Source organism: Marmota monax, unplaced genomic scaffold, assembly GCF_021218885.2.
Source record: "Marmota monax isolate L192 unplaced genomic scaffold, Marmota_monax_Labrador192_F-V1.1 WCK01_AAM20220418_F8-fsc00211, whole genome shotgun sequence".
NCBI classification, from domain to species: Eukaryota; Metazoa; Chordata; class Mammalia; order Rodentia; family Sciuridae; genus Marmota; species Marmota monax.
In genome coordinates this window covers 305049-318671 of record NW_026694080.1, presented here as the reverse complement: position 1 = coordinate 318671, position 13623 = coordinate 305049, and the positions used below count along the sequence as shown (strand labels likewise).

Below are 13623 nucleotides of genomic sequence, written 5' to 3'. Positions count from 1 at the left end.
CCCAAAAATAAGGTTTTGTATAAGGTTACTTTTGCCACTCAAAACCCAACAGATTGGGGTTGGGGTTATGGCTTGTCAGTAGAGCGCTCACCTAGCACATGGGAGACACTGGGTTCGATCCCCAGCACCACATAAAATAAATAAATAAATAAATAAATAAAATAAAGGTATTATGTCCAACTATAACTAAAATAAATAAATATATGAACTCAGCAAGCAACTTCTTATCCTAGATAGTACAATATATTCGATTATAAGTTCCTACCTCAAGGATCCTGAGAAATCTCACCAAGAAACAGAACAGATAGAAGCAATCTGATGACATAGTTTATGTACCTGTGATTCCAGTTTAACTTATCTAAGCAGTTATCATGAGATGAGAAAAAAGTAATAAGGTATTTAAAAAAGTATATACACACACCAAAATATTATACTTGTTTACAGCACTGAAAACAGCTTTTCTTTTTTTTTTTTTTTTAGATGGACACAATATCTTTATTTATTTTTACTTGGTGCTGAGAATCAAACCCAGTGCCTCACACATGCTAGGTGAGTGCGCTACACTTAAGCCACATCCCCAGCCCACAGCTTTTCTTTTCTATTTAATATATGTCTGAAAATTTCTAAGGTAATATGTACTAACATTTTAAAAAAGAAATAAACATTTAATATAAAATTTGGCTTTGATGCCTTGTATCAAATCAAGAGCAAACACTATTCCTGTAACTTCAAGAAAAGCATTAAAACTGTGCTTATTCTGATAGACAAAATATCCAAATGAGTAATGGGAAATCTTACTGTGTATCCCCTAACAAACTTACCTTTACAATAATCATTAGGGTCTTCCTGCTCATCATCATCAGATCCTAGAATCTCCTCTTCCTGCTCTGGTATATCACTCTCAGAATGGGGAGCAGAGCCTCGGTGTTGAGTTTCAGATCTAAGAAATGACACAAATACATTTATTCCATATAAACCAAAGAAAAGAGGGCTTGAAGAAAATATCATTAGCAACCCCCCCCCCCAATTTTGAGACACATATAAAAAAAATCTTATCAAGTAGGAGCCTAAAAACCATAGCTATAGCTTTACTTTGTGTTAGGGAAAAAACTAGTTTTTAAAGTTAGTTCATGGGCTGGGGATGTGGCTCAAGCGGTAGCACGCTCGCCTGGCATGCGTGTGGCCTGGGTTCGATCCTCAGCACCACGTACAAACAAAGATGTTGTGTCCACTGAAAACTAAAAAAATAAAATAAAATAAAATAAAGTTAGTTCATACCTGATAACTAAATAAAATTTGGAAAATATACAAGAGTACAAAGGGGAAAAATTACCTGAATCTTAATGTCTAAATATAGTCACTGAGAAATTACTGATTTTCCTCTAGTATTGTTGTAAATTTATAAAAATATTTATCTGTAATCATATATTGCATAAACAGTTTCCTGCTTTTTCTATTCTATCTTTCGTTATTTTTAGGTAATCTTTTAAATCTTAACACAGTTCATTCAGAAATACCACCATTTACTTTGGCACATTCTAGTTACCTGAACATTTAACTTTTATATGATTTTTCATTACTAAAAATAAAGGTGTTGAATATTTCTGGATAATGTTTATTCTGTATCTATAATTATTTTCCTAAAGTTAGACTACCAGATAGGGGTCAAAATATTCCCTCATTTGTAAAAATAACAAATAAAATGTAGAACTGCTGGAAAACACTTGTTTAAAGGCACCCCTAGTCTGAACAACTATTAACATTTTGGGGCTTTTCCGTCTAAGTCTTGGCCATGAATACTTTTTCTTATTTTTATTTTTTTTAGTTGTTGATGGTCCTTTATTTTATTTGCTTATGCCACCATGCCGAGCTCTCCTTTTAATTTTTTATTTCCTGTATTTCTAAATTGCTGAGGCTTGCCTTGAATTTGGCATCCTCTTGCCTCAGACTATGGAGTTGCTGAGATTACAGGCATGCAACAGCACGCCTGGCTTAGCATTCCTTTTGAAAGTTTTGTGAAAAGAAAATTTAATCCCCATTTAAAAATATTTATTTACGTTTTCAAAAACTCAATTTAGCAGAAAAAAATACAAAACCAGTTATATGGACTATTGAGAAATAAGAAACATGTAGGCAAGCATGATTAATGATTTAGATTTTGGTGGTCAGTCTAACCATCCTCTATTTGTGGTATGTGTTAAATCTTGAAGGGCAGGAGGCTGGAGTTGTGGCTCAGTGGTAGAGCACTTGCCTAACACGTGAGGTGCTGGGTTCCATCCTCAGCACCTCATAAAAATAAATAAATAAAATAAAGGCATGATATCCAACTACAACTAAAAAAAAATAATACTTAAAAAAAAAAGGTATTAAGTTCTTTTACAACTAAAAAAAAATTTAAAGTTACCACTGTCCTGTATTTTGGATTTTCCAATCCTGGATCCCACAGTTCTCTCTTAATTTACTCGTTTGTAACATATATATTTGTCGGTAACTTTGCGGAATAGGTGCATGGGAGGTAAATTTATTAGGATGTATCAAATCTTTATTTTATCCTCATCCTTAATTTTTAGTTCAAGTATAAAATACATCTCTGTTGACCTTTAGCTTCTTGAGTCCTGGAAAGAGGGCTTGTTTTTCTCTCTGAAAAGTTATTTTTTAAAGATCTTCTCTTTTATCTTTACGGTCTAAAGTTTTCTGAAATTAAAATTTTTTTTTAAATTTGTTGATGAACCTTTATTTTATTTATTTATACACAGTGCCAAGAATCAAACCCAGTGCTTCACACATGCTAGGCAAGTGCTGTACACTGAGCTACAACTCTAGCCCTTCTGAATGGTTTTTTAAAAAGTCTATCCTGCAGGATTGGGGCTGTAGCTGAGTGGTAAAATGCTTGCCTTGCATTTGTGAGGCACTGGGTTTGATCCTCAGCACCACATAAAAATAAAGATATTATGTGTCCGTCTACAACTTTAAAAAAGTGGGGAGTTTATCTTGCTAAGTACCTTGTGTTCCCTTGCAAATCAGACTCATATTCAATTTGGGGAAATTTCCTGTATTTCACTGAAAATTTAATCCTCTTGTTTATTTCTATTCTCTTTAGAACTATCTTTGCAGCTACTGAACCCTCTGGCATGCTCCATTAATTTTTTTCTTTACCTCTTTAGTTTTTGTTCTACTCTTCAGATTTATCTTCCTAACTTGTCTTTTTTTTTTTAAAGAATTATTTTTTAATATTTATTTTTTAGTTTTTGGCGGACACAACATTTTTGTTTGTATGTGGTGCTGAGGATCGAACCCGGGCCGCACGCATGCCAGGCGAGCGTGCTACCGCTTGAGCCATATCCCCAGCCCCCTAACTTGTCTTTTAAATTTCTAACTTTTTAAATTATCATTTTTTCCTCTTGAACATTTTTTTAAGATTTCTATTTTGTTTCAATGATGTATTGCCTCCTTTTTTTCAATCTTAAGGATATTATTTGTAGTTTTAAATTTCCTCTGACCCTTGCATAGTCTTAGCTTTTTCAAGTTATCCAGGTTTTTAAGCAATGCCTCCTTTTACATGATGTCCATTAAGAAAATCAAACAATTGAAAAAAGCCTGTCATAAAAAAAAAAAAAAAAATCAAAACAAAAAGAAAATTTCAGGAAACAGAGACAGTTACCATTAGATCTTCAAAGAAAAATAAAATGACAACATTAAAGAATTCAAGACCACTCTTAACTCTGATGAGCATTAAAAGACTGTATAAAAATCTGAAAAAAATGCTATTGGAAATCGAAGTTAATTAACATTAGAAACTAAAGATTATTCTTCCTAGAATAAAAAAGGAGAATTCCAAAACAGTCTATGCTTTTAAACCCTTCATTATCTATTTCATGCCTCAAGAATTTGCTATTCCTGTTCAAAAGGGAGAGGGGGGAAAAAGTAATGGGCACAGTAGTGCACAACAGCAATACCAGCTACTCAGGAGGCAGGAGGACGGCAAGTTTGAGGCCAGCCTGGGCAACATTGAGAGAGCTGACACAGAAAAGTTTAAAATGTTTCTTATATTTATGGATTCTTTCAACTTTATGGTTTCCATTTCTGGTATAATCCTCATTCCTAACTACCCTTCTTTCACCTTAATCACTAGTCACCCAAATAAATAGTAACACCTAAGTATCAAAATTTTATTGAGGACCTCTTGTGTGCAAATACTATGCATTCGTAATCATCAAGAGCATGGTATTTAAGCTTGGCACCTTACAGGTATACAACCTATAATCCCAGCTATGAGAGGCTGAGGCAAGAGGATCACAAGTTGGAAGTCAGTCTTGGCAACTAAGTGAGACCTCTGTCTCAAAATACAAAGGGAACATCTAGCTTAGTGTGTAGAGTGGTCCTGGATTCAATCCCCAGAACTAACCCTCTCCCAAACTATTTTTATTTGATTATATGTTTCATGAAATTGATACACCTAAATAAGATCTGTGAGCTACCCTTTTGCTCCCATTTTTTAAAAAAATAAATTCTATTAGTGACCCTCCAAAATGGCTTACAATCTACTAGTGGATTGATTTTGAAAAAAAGACTGTAAATTATTCTTAACTTCTATAGTTCAAACAACATAAACTCATACATCTAAGATGTATAGCCCAATGTTTTTATTAATATATTCAGTTGCACAATCTTATCATGATCTGTCTTTAGAACATTTCATCATTCCCTAACGAACCCCAAAACCACTAACAGCCACTATTATCCACATCTCAGACTCTAGCAACCACTCATCTACCTTCTGTCTCAATGAACTTGTCTCTTCTGGATATTCATATAAATAGAATCATACACTATGTGGTATTATGTGACTGACTTCTTTCACTTACATAATGTTTTTAAGGTTCATCCATTTTAGAACATGTATCAGTACTTTATTCCTTTTTATAGCTGAATAATATTCCATTATTTTATCTAACCATTCATCAATTTATGAACTTTTATGTTGTTTTCACTTTTGTTATTATTTATCAACCAAGTAGTAGTTTGTATGATCATATTCATAGCAGCATTATTTTTACTAACCAAAAGCTGGAAATAACTAAATGTCCATCAACAGGAGAATGGATAAGTACAGTCTGCATTCTGAAACAAGGAAATATTATTCCCAACAGTAAAAATAAATTATCTATATGCATCAGCATGAATAAATTACATAAACATTAAGAAATTAACTGAAAACAAGAAGCTAAAGAATATTTAAATCAAAGTTTAAAAACATATAAAAATTATCTATCTTTTAGGGATGGCCATAGAAACACAGGAAGAGGAGGAAAAAACAACTCAGGATTTATTAATTCTATAGGGGAACTATAATATAGGCTATGTGGAAGAGGAGAGATACACATGGATATCAGTTTTGTGGTAATTTATTTTTTAAGCTGGGTGATGAGTTAAAGTGTTTATATTATATTAATTGTTTGGGGGGTACATCTCAAGTATGTTATTTAAAACGTAAGCTATGATTGTTTTCAGGTTCAACAAAACCCAACACTAAGACTTCACATGTGGGAATCTTATTGCCATTACCCATCAAGTTATTACAAAGAGTTACTTTGTATGGCCTCTCTTACTATAAAATGGATATGGGAGGGAATACAACTACCTGTTTTAATGCTTGAACAAACTTGTATATGCATGAAAGTATAGTTAACTTACTTCTCTACTTTATGGGAAATAAACAGTTCAAATAAATGAAAAGTATATATAGACATTTTGGATAACAAGCAATCATGTTCTAAATATATATATTTATTTATATTTATTTTTGGATTTTGTTTCTTTTATTTATTTTAATTATTTATATAAGACACTAGAATGCATTTTGACACATCATACATAAATGGAGTGTAACTTCTCATTCTTCTGATTGTACATGATGTAGAGTTATACAGGTTGTATAATCATATATGCTAAATTTTGTATCTATTCTTTCAAACAGAAAAAAATAACCCAAAAATTCTATGTAGAAACTTTTTTTTGGGGGGGGGGGTAGTTGTAGATGAACAAAATACCTTTATTTATTTTTATGTGGTGCTAAGGATTGAACCCAGTGCCTCACACATGTTAGGCCAAGTGCTCTGCCACTGAGCTACAACCCCAGCCCTACGCAGGAACTTTTTAACAGTGCCTTGGAAAGATGCTGTGATGTCATACAACATCTAAATTCCAATTTTTTTTTATTAAGCAGGAAATATGAACATAATTTGTAAAACACAGAAGTAAATTATGGCATATCCTAATGGAAAGGTACTACCATTAAAAAAAAAAAGGCTCTCTAAGACACACGAGTAAAATGAAAAAGACAAGAAGCTGAATAATATTGTAGTTAATTTATCACCCTTCCCTTTATATGTACCTATGTACTTTAATATATATATATATATATATATATATATATATAAAATGCAAGGGAATTTCAAGGATATGAACAACTGTTGACAGGATTCTCCTTTGGAAAAAGTAATGTATAAGGGATATGGGGGAACATAACGTGAGTTTCTTTATTGTCCTGTGTGCTATAATTCTGAACTGCTGGAATCTTTTCCAATGAGAATGGCTCACAAAACTCACATCATTTAAAAAATTGGGAAATTTTTTGTTGCAGAAGAGACCAGGCTGTTACTTTTTGCCTGACATTATTTCCTCTCAGGAATTGCCACCTTCCAATCTAGGAAGGCAGCCAACCACGTGGCCCTACCCAACTTACTCCCACCATGAGTCAACAAGATCAACTAGAATCCCTCCAAAGGTAAAGATGAATGCTGGAAAAAGCTCTATTTTTGAATTTTTAATCAGTAAGGACCACAGAGTTGTCAGAGACAATGACAGCTGTCAAATAAGGAAAGATAATGTCTGAGAATGAAGTAAAAAAAATACAAGAAAATAATGTTAGGGCGGAGGATGTGGCTCAAGCGGTAGCGCACTTGCCCGGCATGCGTGCGGCCCAGGTTCGATCCTCAGCACCACATACAAACAAAGATGTTGTGTCCGCCGAAAACTAAAAAATAAATATTAAAAAAATTCTGTCTCTGTCTCTCTCTCTTTAAAAAAAAAAAGAAAGAAAAGAAAATAATGTTAAAACATTTACTGGCTAGGGGTAGAAAAAGGCAAATCTATGGAGATATATTCGAAGCCCAGCATCATGGACAGCTCCCTATCTATTAATCCCAGAATATAGACTGAGATTGAATTTGATTACTTATAACAAGTGTTCTAAATAAGACATATACATAATCTGGCAATAATCACAAGTTTGAACTATTTCACTTCTAAATATTTACCCTAAGATAAATATTTAAATAAACTATTTCACTTCTAAATATTTACCCTAATATACACATGCACTTTATACCAATGTCAGTTTCCTGATTTTGATACTGTAGTCCTATATCAATACATTAAGAAGTACCAGTGGGAGCAATCAGCTGAAGGATATGGGGTACCTCTTTGTACTAACTTTGCAACTTCCTATGAATCTTGATTATTTCAAAATAATCTTTTTAATTTTTTTAATTAGGGAGAAAACTTAAGATGTGCACAAAGATTTGGACACAGTGATAGTCACCACAGCAAAAAGCTAGAAACAAGTTAGATAACGGACTGAACAAGTGCATTTATATCATTTCCCTGTTCAAAGCCAATAAAATGGAAAGAAAGGAGTAAAGGTATAAGTACACAAAAATAGAGGGGAGAAAAAACCCAGCAAGTGCTGGCAACCTAGAAAAAGAGACACATCTGTAATACCAACTATTCAGGTGGCAAAAGCAGGAGTTTCACAAGTTTAAGTCCAGCAACTGGGGCACACAGCAAGACCCAGTCTCCAAAACAGAAAAGTATAGACTGTAGTAGAGGAGAGAGACCACCAACTTATGTTGCCTGATAAAACTCAAAGTATAGGCATGATGGCATTAGAGTTTAAGAAGAGGAATGGTTAAAAGAGAGATTAACCGAAGGACTGTATAAATGAAGTTGATACCTTATCCTGCACAGTAGACAGGCTGGTATTTATCTTGTAGTGGGGAAAAAAGGTTGTCTTTTCTCTAAAGTGAACAAAACTGGAGAAAACAAAGGCTTTTAGTGTGGATGATGGTATTGCAGAGTGAACTGTTTAGTTTTCGGCATTTAGTCGGAATCAGCATCATAATCAGCTCCATACCTATTCAACCTAAACAAAAAATGTGCATAGGCCTTTCATTCAGGTCTGATACCTCTCTTCCATAAATAAGAAAAATGATGCTGATTTCCAAATAGAATAAAACGCTATAAAGTAATGAGTAATTAAGGTGAGGAAGGAATTTTAGAAAGTAAGGTAAAGAGTTCCCTAAATGTAGAGTGGTAGGAGAGGAGGAATTTTCTTATGGAGTAAGAAAGCAGCAATAATAGCAACAGACTAGGAGAAAAGCCCTTAAATTTGCAAGAAGCCCCTACCTAAGGACAACAGGTGGAACTCTTTAAAAGATCAGTGAGAACAAAAATAGGAGTCGGCTTAAGATCCTGCAAAACCTCTACTTCAGGAGGACACTTCACAGAACAATTTTTCATAAACTAGTTTGGAAAATTTCTTAAGTTTCAAATTTTTCTGCGTTTCTATGGTCTTAGGGAGTCCTTTTAATAAAACCTACCTGAAAATTTTTATACATCGCTTTTTAAATCTAAAATTTAGTGTCCTTTAACCACTTTGAAATCCTCTTGTATGATCTCAGGTAAATTCAAAGTAGCAACATTTCTAAGAAACTGATGTATGTCTGAGTTTTTAAGGTACAGTAAGCTTTATTACCTTAGGGAACTAAAATGTGTTTGCCATTTACTTTAATCTTCAAATCATAGAGATTATTAGAACATTTTAGTTCTTTAGATTGCTTATTCATTCTCCCCCTTTTCCACAGTAATCAACTTTTTAAGCTGGGCACATGGATACCGTACCAGAGAGAACCTACTTTCCAAACTCTTTAAGCTATTTATGCCCACATGATTAGCAAGAGGAAAACTCTAAAGAAGCAATTGGAACCCTAGCAATTGGTCTTTTTCTTTTCATGCTGGGAACACAAAGGCTACCTTGGTCCTTAAGGATAAGAACCACAATCTAGGATGGCAGAAGCAAGCTAGAAAGAGGCTTGGTCCTTGATACTTCAGGGAGCAGAGTCATGTAACAGCTAAGGTTATATCCCAGAATTTTACATTAGGAAGAAATAAACTACTACTTTGAGTTATAAATAAAATTGATTGATTGATTGATTGTTGCTCACTCTAAAAAATTAAGTCTTTTTCTCACCTCAGTTTACCAATCCCTCATTTTCCCTTTCTGAAAGGGACCAGAAGCCAATTTATTCACTATTGTATATAAGAGTGTGCATGTGTACATGCATACATAATTTCTTTTTTTAAAAAAATATTTTCTTAGTTGTTGATTAGACCTTTATTTTTATTTATTTATTTATATGTGGTGTTGAGAATGGAACCCAGTGCCTCACACATGCTAGGCAAGTATGCTATTGCTGGGTCCTAGCCCCAGCTCCATAATTACTTTTAAACAATGGCTAACAACAAAACAATGTCCAAGGTATGTATTCCTTTTCCACTTAGTAACATTTTAGAAATTATTACTTTAGTAGTGATAAAGTATTCTTAAATATTCTTAAAAATAGCTTGCTCTCCATGCCCATTTTCTTCTAATGTCACAACTACTATGAATAATATTATATATATATATATATATATATATATATATATATATATATATATATATATATATATCAATGTAACAAATTCAGAAAAAAACCGGCCAAGTGGTATGTGCAATTTACTTTTTGATACATATTCACTAAATTCTTTCATATGTTATACCAATTTATACTCTATTAACAATGTAGAACCACTTCCTTTTCAATTTCAAATATTAACTTTTTGAACTTTGCAAACCTGGTAAAGAGAAATGGAATTTCAAAGAATGGTAAAAGTCCTATAAATTCAAGGTGACTATACACTGGTAGTTGTATCAAATAAAAATGTTGGCTAAAGCTCTTCACAGAAAATTATAGAAATCCCACAATATTATATCTTAAATATTTACTGAAAGCTAAAACATGAAGTAAACAGGTCATTTCTTTACATATGGCTGTACTCTCAGTCACTTCTCTTATATCGTTAACACACAAGACATATGTATCAACTACCATTTCCTGTTGGGGTCTCTATTAAAAATAAGAACTTGAAAATAGCTAGAAATCCACAAAAAAAGATCTTTTAATAACTCATGAAACCAGGTGCAGGGGTGCATGCATCCCAACAGCTCAGGAGGCTGAGGCAGGAGGACTATAAGTTCAAAGCCAGCTTCAGAAAGGCCCTAAGTAACTTGGGGAGATGCTGTTTCAAATTAAAAAGGGGGGGGGGGGGGAGAAAAGACGAAAAAGGGGCTGAGGATGTGCCTCAGTAGTTACAGTAGTTAAGTGCCTCTGGGTTCAATCCCCAGTACCAAAAACCAAACCAAACCAAACCAAACCAACTTATGACAGGATTTCAGGATGTACTGGTATATTGTTAAGGGAAAATACACACATACACAGTGCAAAATAATGTACATATAGTATGCTTCCTACATAATAACTGAAGAAAGATGGAAAAACAACATTTATACTTGCTTATTTTCATGCAAAAATGATATCAGAAATGAATGAAATGGTTACCTTTAGGCACTGTGTAGGATTAGGATGAGGATAGGGAGGACTTATTGAAAAAAATATAAATGTTTTGATTACTAAATAAAGAAAAAAACAATGGGAAAAGCAAACTCTAAAATTAAATGCAGATGAAAAAAATAATTCAATTCATCTTGGACAAAGTACCCTGTAAACCCTTAAGTGGGATATATCCTGAAGACTTGAACTACAAAGAAGCTGCACGCATGTAATCCCAGTGGCTCAGGAGGCTGAGGCAGGAGGATCACAAGTTCAAAGCCAGCCTCAGTAAAAAGTGAGGTGCTAAGCAACTCAGTCAGACTCTGTCTCTAAATAAAATACAAAATAGAGCTGGGGATGTGCCGCAGTGGTCAAGTGGCCCTGAATTCAATCTTTGGTACAAAGAAAAAAACAAAACAAAACAAAACAAAACAACCCTACAAAGAAGTTTTGAACTCAGTAGATTTTCTCTATTCATCTGAATACATAACCTTAATAGCACTAAACTCCCATGCATTGGGTTCTCTTTCTGGATCCTCTATTCTGTTTCACTATTTTGGCTATTCAAGGTTAAAAACCAATCAATTTTAATTATTAGAACTTCATATTTCAATATTTGGTAGGGCAGATTTATACCACCATCCTTATTATTACATTTTTCCAGAATGTTTTGTTTGCCCACCTCTACTCCAGAGACAGGATCTCACTATGTTGTCAGGTTGGCCTTGAACTCAGCCTTCTGAGTAGATGGGATTATAGGCATGAGGCACTGTGCCTGGCTACATTTTAGTTTTTTCATACTGTCTGGAATCTGCTTTGGTTCTTTACAAAATATTGTTAGTGTAATGTGAGATTTATAGATTTAGAAACAACTTATTAAACCTGAATCTTCCAAATATCTTCATGTATTCAACTATTTAGATTACTTACTAATCTCACATTCCACAATAAGATTGTTGTTAAAAATGTAAATATGGAGCTTCACTACAACATTGCTTAGCATTGTTCTTGTAGCCCATTCAGTATAGAACAATACCAAGGAACGAACCTAAGAATAATTATCACAGATTCTGCCTTCTAAGATTTTCATTGGATAAAAAAAAATCGGATGCACAAAAATCTACTGCTATACCAACATAAAATTCTAACTAAAACCATGCCTGAATCTTGTTTTCTCAATACAAGTCTCCTCTATAAGAAAGCAAGGCTCTTCAAGGAAATGACTGATCCCAGGGTTGAGGCAGGCAAAGTACAAGATGAACCTAGCCTGGGGTTGTGGTTCAGTGTAGAGCGCTTGCCTAGCATGTGAGACACTGGGTTCAGTTGTTAGTACAACATAAAAATAAATAAAAATAGGGCTGGGGATGTGGCTCAAGTGATAGCACGCTCGCCTGGCATGAGTGCGACCTGGGTTCGATCCCCAGCACCACATACAAACAATGATGTTGTGTTCGCCGAGAACTAAAAAATAAATATTAAAATTCTCTCTCTCTAAAAATAAATAAATAAATAAAAATAAAGGTTCATCCACAAAAACAACAAAAAAATGAACCTAGACCATCTTGCTGTGCCAGAAAGTATAGAAGTACTCAAAAAATGAAGGAGGCATGACAAAAAGGACAAGGAGTTAACTTGAAGGGATTTTAAATAGCTAAATGAATGAGCATCAAAATGAGTATAATGGATTAAAACTCTTTGAATACAATAACTTCCATAAACTCATACCAATGACGGTGACTATGATGAAAAATAAATTAATGGTGAAAAGCCAAAGTTCCTTCCAATAACTGAATGTTGATCATAATCATGTGGGAAAATGTAAGTATTAAATAATCCCCATTTTGAGGTACTATGTTAACTAAGTGATCAAAGATAACACCACCAATACTAGGTATGTGCTTCTAAGTGGTGTGATGCATCAAGGAAAATGCAATTAATTAGGCAATATCATACATCACAACCTGGATCATACAGAAACACAAAAACCCAAACTGAGGAACATTCTATTAATAGTTTGTATTCTTTAAAAATGACAATGTCAGGAGAAACAAAGGAGGCAGGCTACAAAACTATTCTAGAGCTGGGCATGGTGGCATGTACCTGTAATCCCAGCGGCTCGGGAGGCTGAGGCAGGAGGATCATGAGTTCAAAGCCTGCCCCAGCAAAAGTGAGGTGCTAAGCAATTCAGTGAGACCCTGTGTCTAAATAAAATACAAAGTAGGGCTAGGGATATGGCTCTGTGGTTGAGTGTCCCTGAGTTCAATCCCCACACCAAAAAAAACCAAAAAACAAAAAACCCTAGACTGTTCTAGATTTAGAGACATACAAACTAAATGAAATATGAGATCTTGGATTGGACACTGGACCAGAAAAAAAGTAAAAGGATTTTTTTTCTATCAATGGCATTGGGACAAAACTGACAAAATATAAATATGACCTGGATTAAATAATAATACTGTATTAATGTAATTATAATGTGGTTATGTAAATGAATGTCTAAGAGAATACATGAAATACATATGGGGGTAAAGGAACATGATGTTTTTAACTTGATCTTGAATATTTCTAAGGTTTTTTTCCAGGCACCCACATTTTCCATTTATAGGACTCAGCTAGCAACTCACTTTGTAGAGCCTGTTTATTTTCTGGAAAGCTTACTATCTACATTTATGATAAGATCCAGTAGAAGGCACTGTTTGTCATCTCCTAATCCCAGAAGCCCTGTTTTCACAGGAAGCAGGCTTTTAGACTCTATTATACTTAAAATAAAAACAAAACTGATAATACTTAATAAAGCACAAATATTAGACAACCACTACCCTCAAAATATATTTTTCCCCCCACAAAGACCCTAATGTCTTACTTGATCTGGACTTTTCATTTCCCTCCAACCCCATCTCTTTTATCTCCT

The 13623-nt window shown here is 33.9% G+C and overlaps 1 protein-coding gene across 4 annotated transcripts in view; it reads right to left on the bottom strand.

Moving 5' to 3' along the window:
* The window catches only part of Srpk1 (SRSF protein kinase 1), a 64860-nt gene that overhangs the window by 36111 nt on the left and 15126 nt on the right, over positions 1 to 13623 (bottom strand). For all 4 annotated transcript variants that reach the window (XM_046464534.2, XM_058585568.1, XM_046464533.2 and 1 more), the window contains one exon: positions 822 to 940. In XM_046464534.2, coding sequence (XP_046320490.1) covers positions 822 to 940 — 119 coding nt within the window. The remainder of the gene's footprint in view (positions 1 to 821; positions 941 to 13623) is intronic.